General features: G+C 42.7%; 1 protein-coding gene across 5 annotated transcripts in view; it reads right to left on the minus strand.

Annotated features, from left to right (window-relative positions):
- The window catches only part of raskol (Ras GTPase-activating protein raskol), a 255,886-nt gene that overhangs the window by 150,158 nt on the left and 85,253 nt on the right, over window positions 1–20,475 (minus strand). For all 5 annotated transcript variants that reach the window (XM_076617130.1, XM_033328341.2, XM_076617129.1 and 2 more), the window contains one exon: window positions 8,208–8,320. In XM_076617130.1, the coding sequence (XP_076473245.1) occupies window positions 8,208–8,320 (113 nt within the window). The remainder of the gene's footprint in view (window positions 1–8,207; window positions 8,321–20,475) is intronic.

A 20,475-nucleotide genomic window follows, 5' to 3' on the forward strand; every position in this document is an offset into this window, starting at 1 on the left:
CGATCGCCGCGAAGAAAGAACGGCCCGAGGTATCTAGAGAAACCTTACGCTGGCGGTGCGTTAACGATCGATAAATCCTCCGATTTCCATTGCTAAAGAACCGTCGCTCGAAAGCGACAATTGCTACATTTCCAGCACCTTAAAATACGACGTCGTTAAATGTACTCGTTTCCTTCAATTACGGGCCGTGGTAATCGCCGCATTTGTCCGCGGACTGTTCGTGTCCTTAATAACGGGGCAAAAAGGAGGACGTTTCGGTTGAAAGGTCAAGCAACGCGTTGAATGTCTCCGAACGAACAATGAATTTCAATTTCACGTTGTTATAACTTTGTCCAACCTATTCTTCTATCTTTCCCCTTCTTCGTCATTATCTTTCTCTCCGTCATCTTCGACTTGCGTCGTCGTCGTCGTCGTCGTCGTCGTCGTCGTCATCGTCGTCGTCGAATAAACGAATGAACGAACTCTTGGGGTCAAGAGGTTCGTTCGCCGCTGGGCATTTACTGAAATCCGCGCGGACCGAAATTAGTTCGGTTAAAAGAAGCGCTTTCTTCGCGACCCACGATCCACGAGACGAGACGTTCTTTCAGAAAAAGGGAGAGAAAAAAGGCTCCTTCTTTCGTTCTTTGTCAATGCCGCGGATTCATCGGAATCACTTTGCCACGCCAATAATTCAGGAGAACGACCAACGTAAAAATAATTCGGCCGTTCCTTAAACGCGCGTACCTATTGCGCGACACGTACCTTCGAAACGATCGAGAAAGGAACGAAAAGCGTCTAATGTATTTTCAATCTCGGACCTGCGTAAATGCAACGTGCTAAAGTATCGACGAACAAGCCTTCGTACAAATAATCAGCTCGCGCGAAAACTACGACGCTGGCCGTCTGATACACCGCAGAGGAATATTTCCATTTCGCGAACATCTGCTTTCTTTCGTAGGAAAGTAAAATGGAAGGAAAAACTTATGAAAGAGGACGATGAAGTCTCGCGCCGTTTCATTGACTCGATAACGCGCCGCCTGTTTATTTTACCCTCCCGCGTCGTCGATCGTCCAACCTAACCCCATATAAATGCACCCTTCTGCCTCAACTATCTCTCTATGCAACTCAACTCAAACCCTCGTCTTTCGAGCTCCGTGGAACGCCACGATCTTTCAAACTTTCACGATCGTCAGCGAGTTTGGCCATTCAGATCTGCGAAAAGACGATTCTACCAAGGGTTGCCGAATGTATATCGGGCGCTGGCTAGCAATTCCACCGATAGTTCCTTTCACCTGGACAAACAGAGAAGTCGATGTCGGAGAAATTTGGCAATATTCACAGGGATACGCCTTAATTCGCGCTTTGTTTGCAATCTCTATTTTTCTTGAAATTTGAAAAACACACGAGTCCAAGAAAAAGGTAAAAAAAAAAAAAAAAAACAGGGTATCGAGGGAAAATCGAGTTTGCGAACGTTTGCCTTCGCAGAGAGTCGAAGAAGATTCTCGAATCCGCGAAGTAACCCGCTTCCACGCTTCTCAAGAGCGATTCGAGTAGCAAAAGGGGTCGAAAGGTTGGCGAAAAGGTGAAGCCGATTTATCCTCTGGCTGAAACCGGCTTCCTCCGAATTCACGTTGGATTCCCTTTACGATCAACCGAAAGAAGGATAGGTCCTATCTCTAGCACCCTGAGTCACCGCGAAAGAGACTAACAAGAAGAGGCGAGAGACGAAAAAGAAGGGGTTCTCGCGCGCGTGTGTGCACGCCCTACGCTCTCGAACATCGCAAGACTCGTCCTCACCTTCCAAAAAAGGGAATATCGACTGACGACTGTCCGGGATAAGGGTCGACAGGGACGCAGACGAACAGGCACTTTCAGCCCCTTGGTTAAGACGGACGAGCTACATAGGCCAACTCGGTCGAATTTCGAATTTCGAATTTCGAATCCTCCGGCTCGACCCGAGTCGTCTCGTTTTCAGTAGTCGTTACGTTCTCGTACGATAAGCGGAATAAAAAGTCCCCAGGTTGGTCAGGTTGATTAAATAGAAAGCAAACTGCATAAAGCTCGTTCAGACTGCTAGTGAAAACTCGAAACGCTAGTGCGAATATATCTGTCTCCTCTTTGAACTACTCGCAATTAGTGAAATTGTCTCTCTTTTTTTTTTCAAGGGAATTTTTGGCGTCGCGAAGGCCTACCTATACCGTAAGTATAATTGTAGCTCACAGACCTGCCCCAGCAAACAAGAAATGAAAACAAATAACAGGAGAGCAGGAGAGAGATAAAGTTGCAAAGACACGATTCGCTCGTTATCCAGAGTAGTCGGTATATACAGCTTCGTTCGATTCGAAGCAATCTTTTCAGAAGTTAAATTGCCCGTCAAAGATTCAACGATACTTCCTTAACCAAACGGTAAAGCGTAGAACCGGGCACTCGCATCCTCGTACGCAAGACATCGAGGGAAAAGAGAGAGGGGAGGAAGGGAGAGAGTCGCTGAATCAAAGGCACTCGGACAAAGACAGATAAGGAGCAAACTGCGAGGAAGGGAGAACGAGATAGCGAGATTTAATCACACCAGTCGTATTCCCCTCACGTCTTGAAAGGGACACGTTCGCAAAGCCAGACAGGAAAAGAAGGAAGGAAGGAAGGAAGGAAGGAAGGAAGAAAAGGAGGGAGGAAACTCGGAGGACGGGGGATACGATTTAATACAGAGACCCATTCGTTCACCCCTGGGGAACGATTCGAATGGAGAAGGTTGCATTTTTTACTCGCGTGCCGTTTGTCTTGTACGTGACGAGTATGAACATGAACGCGTCAAATTCAAAGAATTCAGACCCGGAAAGGAGAGGCACGCGCGGATTCTCGCTGGATCCGAGAAGAAATATCGCGACGCGCCTGTGTCCTCGATATCGTAGCACGTTTTAGCGCCTCTGGAATTGTTCGTGAGATATTTTCGGCGATTTCTCGGTTTCAACGTGGAAAGAGTTTAATTCGTTCGTGCGTGCGGATAATTTTTCGCGTTACGTGCAGTCGTTACGGGCCTGACTTCGTATATTTATTTATCCAACTGGAGAGAAGCTTCTACAAATATAGTCTCGTTATTTTTTAGACGGATCGTGTATAATTTACTTAATAATACCGTTACGATCGTTTATTCGCTACGCGATATAAGTTCTATATACGTTCGATATTTTCGTCCATTCTTTTCAAATCCTTATAATCCATACGTGTTAATCGGGTATATTCCGTAGTTCGGGTACGTATGTTCTATTTGCGTGCATTTTCTACTAGCATTTCCTCGGCTGATCGCGTACGAGTAAGAGCACCAGAGATCTTTGATCTTTGATCCGGCATCGAGAAATCCGCTACTAATAGACAGAGGCAAGACAATCCCCTACCTGTAACCTTATCAGACTTCGTAACACGAGGCAACAACAAAAGTAAAATCCCTAGGAATTACTAAGAAACCCCACAGTATACTCGCGCTTCGAATCCAATATCGAAGTCTTTCCATTGCGCATTGTTTGCTTTTATCTGCGCCAACCCATCCCAGTTCGCCGATCATTATCGTTAACACCTTAACACGCGGAAGAGAAACTTCCTACCATTCGCCGAACAACGATAAAATAGCAGATACTTTCGAGAAATGGAGATAACGTACGGAAGAAGAAATACGATACAAAATGCAGATAATGCCCGGTTTACGGTTTACTGTTTATTGGAAACCTGTAAAACTTGCATCAAAGAGGACTCTCATTGTATATTCGTATCGTATTCGTTATTCCTATTGATTTCTCGATTGAATTTTATGCATCGAAGATACGGTTAATCAACGGATTTTAATCGACGTGTTTGCTGAGAATCGTAAGTTGTAATTAAATCGTGCAATTACTATGACGCGTGGTACGATGGTCACGTGGTCAGGAAACAAGTAAGCGTTCGTTTAAAACTTTCTCATCTTCGTCCTGATCGAGCGAAAGATCGCTTACTTCATAAAAATGCAATAAAAAGGAACCTACTTTGTCCGATAGCAACACAGCGTAAACGTTTCCCAAAGAAGAAACATACGCGAAATATTCAGCGCAAAACGATAAATGACATTTTTCTGTTCAGGAGTAAGACAAATTTTGTAATAACTTTAAGCTATCCAAAAAACGTTGCGGTAAGATCGTTTACATCGTGGAACCTAGAAAAATTCCCAACAAAGCTGTAACTATACCGTCCAAGGATTACGCGAAATTGCTAAACCGAAGAGATCTCCCACACGAGATAAATACCAGTTACAGGAATGACATCCGCTGAGAAATTCATAAAGCATAGTAACGGTACAATTAAGAACAAGCGAGACCATTAACTCGCAACTATTACAAAAATCTAAGAATCTTCGGTTTCGATGGAATCTAATTCATAGAACATCGAACTGCCGTGTTCGTAAAGCACAACGGTACTAGGCTGATCGTGCACAGGCTTTCTCTACTTGCTGACTAAATTCTATTCGGTACGACATGCGAGGAACCGTTTCAGGGATCCAGACAGCAGAAAGAGGAGAAAAGAACACACATGCGTCTGCACACGTACGAAAGTACGCCGTTAACCCTATTCCTTGAGGGCGAGTTCAGCATCGGATAACGAAGGGTCTCGTGTTCCTGAACCCCGCGAATGTGATTACAAGGAAGGAGAAAAGGACGTGAGCTGGGACAAGGCGAAAGAGAGTCTCGACGTCGGTTTTGATTTAGTAATAACAAGGGCTCGATCGTAGGGGGCGAACAGTTGCCAAAAAACGCGAGACGTTCGAAGAATCGACCGAGAAAATCAGACACCGACGAAGGCAAAGGGAAAAACGTCGACCACGTCAGAGTGAAAAGTGTATTTGATACAGGCGTGGATGTTTACCGAGCGTGGAAAACGATGGGCATCCTCACGGTATTACGTACGAGTTACGTACGACGTTACTGTTAAATAGATAGTACATTTGTATCGTACGTGTGAGAGTGAGGGAGCGCAGAGCGAGCAGACACGCGTGTGCATCCCTTAGAGTGTATGCGAGCGTCGCAAGACGACCTAGGTCTCCGTTGAGACAAAAGAGCGACTAGAAAGAAAAACAGCGGGCGAGTGAGTGTCTACTAGCCCTTCGGAGAGTAACCCACGTGTAAAGCTAAATTTAATTAACATGTAAATAAAGTTTAACTTTTTGTTCTCTCCAAATCCTCTCCTTACCTTAACGGTTACTCTTTTGTACATATCGGAGGGAAGCCTCGAGTAGATAAAGTAGAAAGAACGTTATATCCGGATGTTAGGGACGGGCATAATTCCGATAGGATCAGCGACTTTGCTTCGAAGAGATTTTATTACCTCTGGATGTATCTACGATACGCTATACGTTGCTTGTGATTCATAAAAGTAACCAAGGTCGATAAATTTACGAAGGCTCTGAATTTTAACATTTTACTCGTGTTGACTGACCATCGTGGCACACGACAACGCAACTAAATAAGAATACATCCTGCGGAAGAAAAGAAGAAACGAGAAAACGAGGAAACGAAGAAGGGAAGAAAAGCTAAAAATAGGTGTTAAAACGAAACTAAAAGAACTCGGAAACTTTGCATTTTCAAAACGATTCGCCGACACGCTTAAATATTTTCTAACAACCGTACAACACGCTTTTTCCGTTCACTGGAACATCGACGGTACTAGTTACCATCGTAACTACCTTTCTAGAATATTTTCCCATTCTACTCGATAAAAGGAGACGTGCAAAAAACATTTTGCCGCGTGAAACAACGAGAGGAATGTGGACACGGAACTCTTCACGCCAAGAGTAATTACTCCGAAGAAGATTCGTTATCTGATTTAAAAAATTAGCCGATCTCGGAGGCAACGTGGTTTCAAGCAGTACGATAAGTACTTTAAGACCTTGAGGGACAGAGAAAAAGAGATCGACGGATACGGGACACGTTTAGGGGACCTCGCCAACGACCAAAATGGATCCGCAACGAGAAATCTTCGTCGTTCCTCGGCTTCCACCTTCGTTCGTTCCACGAGAAATTATACGCCAACGAACAGATTCATACATGCTTGAGAATTTTTCCGTGTTATCTTCCCTCTATCTTCGCGGCTTCTTTCGCCTCCTGTTTTACCTTGAGATAAAGCTAAAGGATAGGACAAGAAGGAGAAGAAAGGTAGTCGACGTTTACCGTTATACCGCGCAATTGAGTGCAACGGAGAAGGAACTTCAGAGTTCGTAAGTTGCAGCATAGATGGTAAGAAAAGAAAATAAGCTACAAGAAAACGCACGAAAACGCAAGAAAAGCAACGACAGTGGAAGTAACTTTGGCAGAAAGTTATTGGCTTAAGCAAGCTTCCATGCAAGCGGTCGCTTGTCTACGTCCAGAACAGAGAGCGGTTTGTGACAAAAGTTCGCAACGAAACTTAGATCGGGTTTCTTTCTCGCTCCCTGAAGGACTATGTTGCGTTTGCAACGCGGTGGCTGCAATAAGGCGAACGCTTAACGCGAAGATGTTCTGCGGAGCGCGCCAGCGGAAGCGGAAACGTCGACGTCTAAAAATACGTACTCGCGTCCGCAAGAATATACGCAGATATATCGTTTTCCTTTCTTTCGTTCCCAGTCGATCAAGGTGCGCGACCGTCGACTATATCCGCCGCTCTCTTTCGACGTTCCTGACCAGCAAACGTTGCAAGGATTGATAAAAAGAAAAAGACAAATTTCAAACGAGAACCTCGAGGAATTTTTAAAAGGTCGTTGACGTACGAATTTCGATTTGTAAATAGCCGGCAACCGCTTTCAGTTGCAGGCCATCCATAATTTTGGTGCAGATTAGCGGAGAAGTCTCGAAAGTAATTGGCTGTGCAAACGTCAGACTGTGTATAAACTTGCTGATCGAATTAGAAGCTGGCCATCCCTTTGCCATTCCAAGCGTACGATCAAACGCAACTCGGCCTCCTTCCGTAGCGCACGATACAGAACAAGGGAGAAACACGGTAGAGACCGATACGCGCACGATTTTCCTATACTAAATTTTCATTAAATCCCCTGGCTACCTACAGACTGCAGGATATACACAACTTTCGACCCGATTAACTCGCTACCGTTGCGTCGCGTCGCGTCGCGTCGTTCGCCCGGCGATATCTTCTCGGCTCTTAGACGAATCCCGAGAAGGGGAATCGTTTGTTTTATCGGAGTGTCGATCATTTTGTGCCATGACTGCTCGGCCACACAAGTCGTCATCTTCCAAGAAGCGTCCTATTTCATTCCTCGACGCCTCTCGACGTCTGTTTATCGTCTCTCGCTATATGTACTCGCCGGCCGCTTTTGGGATATCGTTCGCTTCGTAAAGCCGATACCGCTGACATGCGTGAACGCGATAAAACGCGCGGTACTTCTGCGAGTAAACGTCGATACCGAACAACTCTGAACGACCATCGCGTTGTTTACCCCACCCCCTAAATATGTTAATTGTAAGTATAACTTTCGGATTACGGCCGCCAACGTTCCATCGTTATTCCGACAATTCGCTTCGGGCCAGAGATACGTTGCTCGAACGCGTAATTCGCGAATTAGGCGAGCTACCGATTCTGCGAATCGAGTTTCGTGTTTCGAGTTTCGAGCAAATTCGAAAGCAGTACAAATCGTGCTAGTACGTATCGAAAAACCATCGATTTAACATCGAAGTGATTTTAATCGTAAGATTTTTTCTTTTCTTTCGAAACAACGCTGTTTGCTAAAAAATTAACTTAATTGAATTAACTTAATTAAATTTTTACTCCTCGAAACAGGATTAATATCGAAATCACAAGGATAAATAAAAAATTTGTAAACTACCGTACAAATATCGTAATTATGTGGTAGCACGAGAATATCTCTTAACGTAGTTCTATACACATTGTGTATAGAATTGAAATGCAGTAAGGCTACGATTGCCAAAATCAATATATAGACAGAATAATAATCGAACGATAGAACGATTTGCGGTAGAATAAAATTAAAAGATAATAGAATAGCAAATACGTTTTTAAGAACGAACAAGTTTATTGCAGGCGATAGGTTTGCGAATAATAGCAATGCCAATGACGTGATGCGTTCGTGCGCCGCTTCTTACGGATCGCGATAAAGGAAAGGGAGGCTGGCTAATCCGGCCGAATTGGGCAGCGGGCTTTTCGCTATCGAAAGAAGATAGAAGGAATATTAGGAAAGAAAGAGAAGGTGTGCTACTCACTGCCATATCCTCGCTTCTGTAAGCCGTGAGGGTCTGTTCGTCCTGGAGGAGGACGCAGTAACAAGGTTCCCAGCACGCCTCGGCAGCGGCTTCGCCAACGCAGCATTCAGCCTCTGGAAAAATAAAAAGTAAAGGAGATTGTGACGGACGAGCAAAGTTGCCAGAGTTCGGACGGTGGGCATCGTGGCCACGCCGCGAGAATAAAATCAACGCATCGGCCAGCGACGATACGAATAATAGGAGCCGCGTCGATTATTATCTCCGTGGACGGGCATAACGGCGCAACGGTGCAACAGGAAGGGCGACGCGATCCCTGCCCGCGGCCAACGATCGATAACGATCGATAATTCTCGCGTTCGTTCGAAACGTCGCGTCCGCTGAAGACGCGAATCCAACCGGAGACTCGTCGTCTCAACTTTCAAGGATTATCCTTAGGCTAGGTGCACGCCAACGATACAGTGTGAAATACGTTGGAAATTTCTATTCAGAGGCCAAGTTCGATTACAAAGGAAAAGTTTCCGTCTACCTCGTAAATTTACTCTCAGAGTGAAAGCTCTTTCTCGTAGTTTCAGCTCGTAATTCGTACGCGCGTGTTAGCGAATTATATTCCATATTTAACCTCATTACTCGAAACGTGTTTGGATTGCGTTACGCAACTAGACGGCCGTCACGTGGAACGATCAAGGGTTCGAATACGCGCAAGGGCCAGGAGGCGATCGTCGTCATCTGGAAGCCGTGCCCATGGCAGACCTCTAAATGAATTACCTAATTTCGAAATCGTCCTGTCCCTAAGGAGCTGTCGCGTCGCCCAGTGACTATTTTATTTCTATCGGGTACCTGGAATTTTCGCGAAATATTCATTACAAACAAAAGTTACAAGTGTCCTGGAAGAATCGAAGATAAAGAAATGTCGTGAGAGGTTAACGAGCCGACTAATTCACCATCACGCGAATCCTGGTCATACGCCTACGCTTATATATTATACCGAACAGATCGCTTTGCCGATAAAGCTGCTAATCCAGCAGATTCAGAGAGAAATTACAGCTGCGATATTCTCTACAGCTTCTCACGCTCGTTAGCGAAGCAACGAAAACGATCGACGATCGGAAAACAATTCGCGATATAACTTCTTTGGCATGGAAGATTGTGTAACGCGAGTGGAAACATTCAAAATTAATTCCAAACCATCGAAATTCAACGTAAATATCAAAGTGTTACGTACTTGTACGTACGTCCAGATCGATTCCCAAAAAGAACGAAGCACGACTTAACCCTGAGAAATTTCAAATCGAAGAAACTATTTTTAGAGGAGCATACACGTATGAAAAGAAAACGCTTCGGAAACCGATCGAATCGCCCCGAGAAATTTTTGCGCCGTGGTAGCTTTGGAAGAAAAACAGCGTTGAGTGAAAACAGGCAACGCGTGCTCAACGCTAATCCGGTCGCAAAAGAGTAACACAAAGTGCCCTGTGAATCGAAGTGAATCGTGAACGCGCTCATCGTCTCGGGCTGAGGGCTGAACAAATATCGATTCGACGTTCCAGACGCGGCAAAACTGTTTCTTCCTGCGGAGTGCTCGCACACGAACTGCGGATTACAACCGCAGCCGCGCGTGGCTGCTGCTTCGAATGCAGCTTTTCCGAGCCATTTGGAAGCACAATTTTTTTACGATCCGTGCTTTCTTCCTTCCATTTCTTTCTGAGATTTCGATTGGAATACACGATCGAGGCAACTGAATCACACACTGAGAAAATGAACGACAGTCGCAAATGCATATTTCACGTTTATATTCTTCGCGCGATTTTTACCAACAATCTTCGCAAAACTTTGACTATCAACTGCCAAGGAATCGCTGCTCGACGCAAAACGCAAGAATCACCTTTCTCCCATTGAAATATCAGAAATAATCCAGACCAACTGATCTACCAACCTCTACGTATATGTATATATATTCTATTATAATTCATCGTTCTCCACGGGGAGTTCTGTATCTACGGAAAATAACGCAAAAATATTCATAGAGTCTACCTTGCACCAAACACCCTATTTTCAAACACAGATAAATATGGTTGCACGGTAGAAAACCTGCTTCCAGATTGCTTATCATTGTACGGAAAAGCCACGCTAGATTACGAACCGTTGTCATTTTTATACGTCCAGACCAGGTTGTTCTTTTCTCCGGCCACCGCGCCGCGCTATCCCGTCCTGTCTCAAACATCCTGGGGATTTTTGCTTCCTCAACCAGCTATTACGATATTCACATCCCCGCGTAACTACGTGATCTCATCCTATCATCCAGATCTATATATATCGCAAGCGAAAGGTTTCCCGTACTTGTTCACCTTTTTTCCTTCCATCTCTTCCCCCCTCCCCTTTTCTCTCTCTCTCTCTCTCTCTCTATCTCTCTTCTTTTCCGCCAAGATTCCTTATTCCTCGGCGTGTATTTTTCAAGTATTAAAATTCTGGACCGTGTACTTTTTCGCCAAGACCCTCAAAGGGGTCGATCGACGAACGCATAAATGAGATTCCCAGCGGGTCTCATTCTCGCTTTTTTCTTTCTTCTAGCGCAGCGTCTTTGTATCAGCGCGACGCGACGCAACGATTATCCATTCCACGCAGCTCGAACGTGAAAAAGCGTACAAGTCGCATCCATATGGATGGCAGGGCAACGAATCCTCGAATACGAGAGGCAGACAGTGTACGATGCTCGGTGATAGCGGAAAAGTCGAAGCCGTCGTAAGGTCGTGTTCGAACGATTACGATGACGAATGCAGCGGCGTAAGGGCTTTTGGATGCCTGGCCAAACGCCAGGGAACCTCTTTGCACAAGTTCGTCGGTAATATTCGTCTGGAATCCTTAATCCGGCTAAACGTCCCTTTTAATCATCGACTTGGCGAAAGATCGGCCGAAACACGTAACAACGTGAACATTTCGAATCGAAGATGACGAACGTCGAGATATTCTGGAACGAGCGAAATGTTAAACGAGCGAACGATCGGCGAGCGGAGTAAGTTGTTGGTGTAAAATAAAAGTTTCCGCGATATTATCCGATAACCACCGAATCGATCCACGAATAGGCTACCTCAAAGTTACGTTGCTCTGATCGAACTAGCCGAGTTTTTCATGTGACGCAGGTGTTGCACCAGTGTAGGCATCGTGTAACGATGTACAATATGGTGTAATGTGGGCTCGTGGTAGTCGTAAAGACATCAAGATATTTCTCCGCGGACGTTACGTACAAGGGACCGCAACGCGAAATATTATACAGTTCTGTATCGGTAAACGGTAATAGCGTCGGGATACCAACTCCAGACCAGACTGTGCACCGCTCTTGCATACGAAAGTTATTGCCTTAAATCGACGCGTTATTTTCGTTCTAACCGGTACTTGTTTCTTATATTTCGGGAAAACGAGCTCAAAGGCTATATTATAAGACAATTTTTGGTAACGCACGACTGAAATTCGTTATCCATAGTATCCGTTCCGACGTAAAAATCTAGAATTTTAATTTAGAGTTTGTTAGGATGTCATTTAGTTATTTGCACATGGAAATATTCAAGTTCCGTGTAATATACGATGCAAAAATTACAGTTTATTCAGAATATTTAACAGCGAAGTTGAAATTGAATTTGCTCCAATTAGAGAAGAATAAAATTTTTGAAATATCTGAAACGTTCCTGAGAAGAACGGAAGCGCGCGATTGTTGCTAGGGAAATATTCTATAGAACTGCTCCGAAATATCGTACAATACGTCACGTACATTCCGACTACGCGTACGTCTTTCCTTTCGCAGTATCCGACTCTTTCATCGCATTTTTATCGTCGCACATAACCCATGCACGTATTACGCGATATTCCTACGGGACTTTTAGACCGCTCGCAATAAATTCCAATTTCACCGCCTTTTATCCCTATCTACCTAAACCTGATATATTCGCATTTTCGAAGCTTTTCTTACGTGGAAAGCGGCTATTTCGGAAAATTATATAGTTTCAGATATATCGCTAGCAATTTTTCATCGACAAATCAGCCATTTTAGTTTACCTAATATCACAGATTCACAGATTTTACCACTCGTCATGCTATCACCGCCCGTTTCCCTGTTACACATATATCGTATTTCTCATATGCACGATTCGGTAAACTCGCTCGTACCATGTTGGCGTCGCCTCCAGAGCTACGGGAAAGAGGATCAAGTAGACGAGAGTAGGACGAGTGAGATGAGGCGGACAGGTAAGAGGTCCTCGTGCTTCTTCGTTCTCGAGACCGTGTTCGTGTCGAAAACGCGAAACGGAGTAACCATGGAGAGCAGTCTCGCGCGTGTTTCTTCCCAACATCGAGATTGCTTCGTACGATCCTCGTTAGAAACTCGCTGGACCTGGCTAGTTCGTTACCGACCGATCTTATCTGTGGCGAGCCGTTCTTTCACGAGGCTCTTTGGCCCGGCTTTCTTCGCCGTGGACCGCTTCTCTTTTTCCCATGTATCAACGCTTAACGCGGTCCATCCGTTAATTAATAATCAGAAGCACGTAGTATCAACGCGTCGATAAATCCTTTGACAGTAGTATGGAGGCGAGAAAATTCAATGTCGCGTAACTAAAAGACGAGCGAATGGTTATGTCGGTACATGTCCACCATCCATCGTTATTCATAGTTATGTATATTCTAAACTTTATCGTGACGCCCAGGAATCCCATAAATAAATAAATATTTTCGCAGAATGCAATTTCAGATTTCACGCGTCTTCCGATCACGAAAAATATAATTTTATTTTATAGAAATTCATCGATTCGTCGATAAATTTGTCTTTTAACTAGAATCTTCCTAGCTCGGCCAGTTAAAATCCTTTCTAATCTTGAAACTTCTAAGCAACTTCTACTTCGTACTTCTTCGACATAGTCGCAAAGTAAATTACAACGGGTAACAATTTCGTCTAGAGAGACCCCCGGCTGTCGACACTAGTCAAAACATAGCTACGAATGCTAAAAATAGATTCTTAAACTCCTTAGATAGAATAATTCTAGGTTAATCGTATGTTTAAGAGGCAACGACTGCTCCATACAACGAAGTTCCAGAGAAAATCGCGTGGCTAGTTAATAAAAAGTGGCGTGACAGGACATCATACGCCGTATTTAACGACATTCGATTCAAGGGGACGACATATGGTACAAAACAGTAGCGTTATAGGTGGAAAACGTTAAAAGCTGGTTCGCAATTTAAACAGATTGGATATGTATAATTAATCGGTAGTCGGCAGAGCATGGAAATAACAGGACGTAGAAAAGACAACTGTCAACGTTCCAGGTGAAACCATAGCGAAATGAGTTATCGATACAACTTCCACTGAAAGCTGCGGTTAGAGAAACGAGCTGAACGCTGGTAATTTTGCTTTCACAAAAAACAAATTTCTAGTTAATTCCTTCTAATTACCCTGAATAACGAACGACGGTATAATTTCAGCATTGTGTCGCACGACGTAGTAATTCTATGTTTTCTCTAATGTTTCTGGTCTTGACAGTTTTGGTCGTCTGTTTTTAATTCCTAGAATAGTGGTGCTGGTAGTAGTAGCGGTAGTAGTAGCTTTATCGAACACAGAGCTACATAAACAAAAGTTGATTAAGCTAAAAAGGTAAAACCGAATTAATCGAAATAATGTTTCGTTACTGCTTCAGGTTTTAGGGCCAATCAAAGTTTTCAAGTAAAAACAAATAAATGATAAATACCTATCAAGAAAAGCGTAAAAAGTCATCGAAAATCCTATACCTGTCGATATACAATTTTTTGTCGTTGTCGCATTAACGTTTCATTCGTTCGAAACGGAAACGAATTGAAGGGAAAAAATGTTATCGCTTTTTAATTAAGCATTGCTTGCTTCAGGGAGCAGTGCGATAGGTAGATCGTTCGAATAATTACTTTTATTATGCGAATATTTTGCATTTCCTCGCTGCCAAATACGTAAACTGTAACTTTTGATGTTAAATATCTGACGAAACATCTCGTTATTAAAGTAATTTAAATTTCTATTTGAGAAATTCACTTTTCTATTTCAGCGATTATGCGTCATTCCCATAATCAAATTCTACTTCATGGTTCGTTACTATGAAACATAAACTATGCAGCGGCACTCATGAGCGCGGCATTATCCCAAGAGAAAATTCCACTTCTACTTTTCTACGTCACAAACCAACGTGTAATTGTTACTTTCAGTGTTTAGTCGGTAGTTTTCTGTGTCGCAAATCAACACGCATTTATCCCGCATTCTCTATCGCCGTCGACGTACAACGCTTCGTTGCTGTTACATACGTGCCGTGTATCGATGATTTTCAAAATTTGAAGAGATGTAAATTTAAATAGTATTTAAATAACAAATAGTTTGCTTGAATACTATTTGTCTCTTCTTCTAAATGACCAACAGGAAACAAATTCTTCGCATCACATACTCTCGCTCTCCTTACATCAACGATAAACACAACTTACGGCGAAGATAAATTAGAGTGAAAGGAAAGAAGGGACTAACGTTCCAGACTTTGAGAGCATTTGGTTAATCAAGTGCGACGCAACGATATAGTCACACGCACAAATGGAAATGACAAAAAGGGGAAAAAAGGAACGCCGTATCGACTGGAGAAAAAATAATCGAGTCCAAGGCTTAAATAATCGCGATGGAATTCAATTAGGTCACAAGGCTGTCTGTCGGTTCTTTTCGCTATTAGCGAGCAAGGCAGAGAATATCGGACTTTCGTGAATACTCCAATTTCTCGGAGTCTACAAATTAACGAGGATTATAACTGCAGCTTTATCCAACAGATTAATCGCGACGAATTCCTTTCGGCGTTCGCTCGCGATAACTCGTCGGAGAAAACCGCGACTCTTTCAATTATCGAACAAGTTTCCCGAGAGAGATACATACTGCTACTCTTCGCTTAACTCGTCCCACTGAGCTCGATCTAACCTGACGTCATAAACTTTCCACGGGACGCGTTCCTGATGCTGATACTTCTTAAGGGCGTAAACAAGTTAACTCGAGTATATATCGATTTTTCAGGATTAACAATCTTGAAGAGACATTCCGTTGACTTGTTGCTTATGACAGAATTTGTTTCTGACAGAATCCTGATCGATAGAGCGAGTGGATTACAAGGAGTATATAATACGTAGATAGGGCGAATATATTCCGCGCCAAGTCACGATACAAAGAACGAAGAGGAAGGTAAGGGTCGTAGCACGACCGAGAAAGAAAGCTATTTCCGAGTAACGATCGATCCGAGAATGTTAGGGAATAGTAAACCGCATTTAGAATTTTAGAACCTTTGTTTCTTTCCCACTCAATGGTCGAAGACGTGCTATGAATTCGAGATTTCCGAAGGGCAATTTCCAGATATATGTAACGGTACGAGTTGCCGAAGTTTGTGACCCGAAGGAACACGGAGACCCTTCCAAAAGATCGGATATCTTGCGTCAGTCCAGGTATCGGCCCACCTCCACCCAGTGAATGGACGCAAGGAGCACGTAGCAGAACGGTAGCGACACTCGGGATGACGTTGATCGGAAAATTAAGAAAATTGAGAATTTGACGCTACAGCTGTAACGCTAAAATCGATCACGCTTAACAGATAACAGGCGTACTTAAGCGAATCGAGTTAAACCGGTTCGGTTTTATTCAATTTTGCCGCTTTCAATTGTATCTGGTTTTCAATCGTCCCTCCTATCGCGTTAAACCGTCGTGTCATAGGAAATCACGTACAGTTCGCGATATCAACAAGATCGGCTTTACAAGCCCTCCTCGACTCGGCATTCTTTTTTGGCCGGCCCATTCGCGAACAAGCCGAATGTACGAAGGATCAAAAGCTCTTCGGGGTTTTGAAATTGCAAGATTAACACGTTTTACAGGAAGAGATGAAACGTAAAAGGCGATACACATAAAAGGACAGGATTTCCTTGAACCGAGCTGCACGCCTCTTGTTTGCCATAGCGTGATGCAAACTAATCGCGAAATAGGTTGCACGAGGATAATTGCATGCAGGAAGAAGGAACAGTCGCTAACACGTTGTTAATTATATTCATGCAACGACATTACGCAGTAACGATCGCGCGTTCGAAGGATAAAAAACAGGGATGCGCTAGAAAATAATTTATGGACGGTTATACTGTCAATTACGCTTGCCAATCGTAACAGATAGTCCTAAGAGCCAGTATGCGACTCGTGTTTTACTGCCGATTTGGTAGATGGAGAAACGGTCAAAATATACCCGCCATAAACGGGACGTTAAGCCCCGAACAATTTCCTGCTTTTAATGGACCCGCCATCGGCGAGTGCTGTTCATTTCGAATAATTAATTCTTGGCGTGACTTCGTTTCGCTAGATTCATCCTTCCGAACCTCTCTTCGGATTACGCGAACAGCTCTCTTGAGATTTCTACATATTCGGATCCGCGTGTGCGCCAGACATATCACGAATTTTAGCATTTTCGCAATGAATACGTTGTTTAGAGGTGGTCGCACATCGACGACGGATAAATTACGAATAATTAAAATCTGTTAGAGCGGCAATTGAATTTTTCCATTCTACTCGTTCTTCAACATTCTGCCATTTCACAAATTCTTTTCACAAAATTGTACAACAAGTGGGATATGAGTTTGCACGATGAATACGTAATTCTACGGAAAATGTAATATCAAAAATTCAAATTATCTGCCAACAGAAAATGGAACAAGCTTTTGAAAATAGAGGAAACATTTAAGTTTATAAGCTGTCGATAAATCAGAACAAATTACGATAAGAGCGATGTTACGTCGTGGACTTTTGGACGTGATTATACGCGGTGCAAACGGACTAACGATCCCATTAAATAAATAATTAAATAATCAAAGGAAGAAATTAAACCGAATGATATTGGCCTGCGTGAAACGCAAATTGTATCGCTGCAGCTGACACTTCCATTAGAAAAGCATGCGTTCCCGTTGCACTTGCAACTGCAACGACAATCCGCGACACTCGGGCTCATACTCGAAACGAGAGCAACGCGCTATAATCGAATCAGGATTTTCCGCTTATCGGATCCGCTGTTTCATCCAGTAAGTAATTTTACGAGGATGTCGATTTGTCTTTCTTGATGTACGTTACATCGCGAGAAAATACAAATAACATCGATATTGAAACGTGTCATTTTGTGAATATCGCGATATGCTTAGAAAAGAATTTATAATTATCGCAACAGTTATACATATATTTGCATATTTATATGCCGTGAAAAACGAGAATACTGTTGCTGACAAAGCGCTCGGTTTTTATTTTTTTTTATTTTTACTAGCCAATTACGTTGTTATTATTATTGGTATTATTCGTGCCACCTTCCAACGATCGTACATATACATATTGAAGATACAAATAGTAAAGTTTTATTCCACGCAGGTACTGCACAATTACGACCGAGTGCTAATTGTTTCAGTGCACGATCATACTCGAAAAACAATAGATTTTATCTTCGCTGCGCACATACATCCGCGACGTATACAACGCACTTAAATATCCATTCCAGAATATATCTATTATCCTAACGAGTATAAGTAACTTGCAAACTCTCTTTCTTAGCATTCTGTACTTAGGCGGAGAAATCGTTTATATGAAAAGCGAGGAACCTAATTTTACCTAGAAAGCTAGAAGTCCAACTTTTAAATAAAATTTAATCGACGTTGAAACGAGAGCGAAATCCTGCGCTTTATCTAACGACAAATTATTCTGGTGTTACAGTTTAATTCTTGGCAGCTACTCCATCGTTTTTAGCTCTTTACTCTTTACTCTTTGACACTGACTGACTCATCCACTCGCTCTTTCATTGTACCGCACTCTTACAATTATCACACGCATACCACATATCGCATCACGCTCGTACCATATATCTTCGTATATCTGAAACCACACGTACGTGCACGTGTACCTGTACATATCTAAATGTACGTTCCACTTGAAATTGATCATCAACTTCAACAGGTATACAATCTCTTTTGCGTTATCCGAAGCATTTGTTATTTCGGTGCAATGGCAGAGAGGATCGGTCATCGACGCTCGATATACGCAAGTTCGTTCACCTCTTTCGGTGGAAAATAACTACGATAAAAATATACGAACCTTTCGCAAATGTAACGATCACGAGTACTTGTCCTGTAGTTTCTATCGACCAACAGATACGAGAAATGGACAAGAAAATCTAAGATCGAATTAGAGCTCGTGGAAAATTCTCGGGAAAGTTGTTAAATCCAAGAATTTGGGTCAGTTCGATTTATTTCAAGCATTGGTAGATCACGGATAACGTGATATCGGATATCTGCCACCGCGAAGAAGAGCAACGCGAACGTCGTCGCTATTTCTCCGATCTGAAAATACAGACTCGAACAGAGTAGTTAAATAAGACACACGACTTTGCGATAATGTTCGTTCGTGTTGGTGAAACGCTACTCGGTTTACGTGGCGTTCGAACTGGTTTCCGATCTATGTACGTAATATCGTCGGCATAATTCAAAGTTCTGCAAGTCACAAGACCGTCTTAGAGATGTCGTACGTTCGATACGTCATGCGGAAAGTAGATATTATATAAGTTATCGTAAAGGAAGCGTTCTAATTTCACATCTAAAGTTCGTGTCAACTATAGATCGATCGTATACGTTACATCCATTATTATATTGCATTACATTCTTGTTTTACGGACACGCAGTTCTCGTACGATCTTAGAACGTGGTGTAATAAGTCGACATAGATTTATTTTTCTTTAGAAGATAATCGCGATTTCGTCTATTATACCGAAAACTTTTCGCTTATTTAAAGACGTTTGCAATTTTTAGGGTTTCGGTCAACACTGAATAATTAATATATATTGGTATCGTTTCAATGCTACGAAACTATAGCAAACAACTGTATTAAAAGTAGAAGAAATCGTGGGAACTAACATAAAAATATTTCACGGTTCGTAACTGAAACTGTAATTGCATTCTATCCTATCCAAGTCCACCCAAGTTCGAGTTTAAAATCGCGTTTACTAATTATTCTGGAGACAATCAACGACGGTCGGTTCGGATCGGTTCTTTCCATTTGCGAAGACAAATCGCAATCGCTCAACGGTGACGCTATAATTATCGCACTAACGTTTTTAATTACCCGCACGAACGAGCTCGACATCGACCTTTTCGTTCGGTGCGAAGCTAGACTTATAACGAGAGCAACGCTTTCTGTCACGTTGGAAACGAAGTTTCTGAATATCGTGATACGAGCTCGGTTAATAGAGTTCGACGAATCGATCGTCTATTCTATCCCTCCATGATTTATCTTTTCAATTTTGTCCTCTCCACGAACATGCAAAACAATAACTTTTCGACGATAACTGTATGAAATAAGAGTAAAATACGAAAGTGAATTTGAACATCTGACGATACGTACGTTATAATTAGAAGTCGTCGTTTCGAACACGTAATAAAAAGGCACGCGTATTTATGCTCACGGAGCTACTTGCGATAAAAATGTTTCACGAACGTTATATAAAAACTCGTAATAACGATAATAATGCTAACAGATTAACTTAGAAGATAAACGCGTCTAAGGTAGACCATTAAGAAAATTTCACATAACGCGGTAAAATTAGAAAAGTAAATAAAGGGGAACTTTGCTGATTTCTAGCTACTATCGCTACGACGGAATAATAAATCGATTGAATTTTGAACTCGGCGTCAATTTTATAAATCATTATATCGAAGCCTTTGATCGAAAACCACTCGGCTGTCATTAACGATTGACGATAACCACGCATTGCATTATAAAAGCAAAATAAATTGAACAATTTTATCGCTAACGAACGAACGATCGATTAAAGAAACGTAAGAATTATTACAATCCATAAGAGACTTCCCGTCTTGACAGTCCACTGCGACCGCTGTCACATATATAGTATTACGAACTCTTTCACGAGCAAGGAAATATCAAGAAAGTATCAATCTCTTCCCGTTTCTAGTCGTCGTCGTCGTCAAACGTAAACAGAGGTTTTCCCATTGATCAGATTCTACGAAGAAGCGAAGGCTTTAAATAAAACGCGATCGCTAGAATCGAACGACTGGATTACCCGGCACGGTCACTACCCCTACGTACTACATACTCGTTCTCGACTCATGAAGCCTGCGTTACACTCTTGATACCTGGAGCAGCCGGCAAAGCACGTATACAGAGACGCGTAGAGAAGAAAATTGTCCGCGTGCAACTGCGTAATGAAAGGAGAAAGGAGGA

This window comes from Bombus vancouverensis, chromosome 3, assembly GCF_051014615.1.
Source record: "Bombus vancouverensis nearcticus chromosome 3, iyBomVanc1_principal, whole genome shotgun sequence".
NCBI lineage: Eukaryota > Metazoa > Arthropoda > Insecta > Hymenoptera > Apidae > Bombus > Bombus vancouverensis.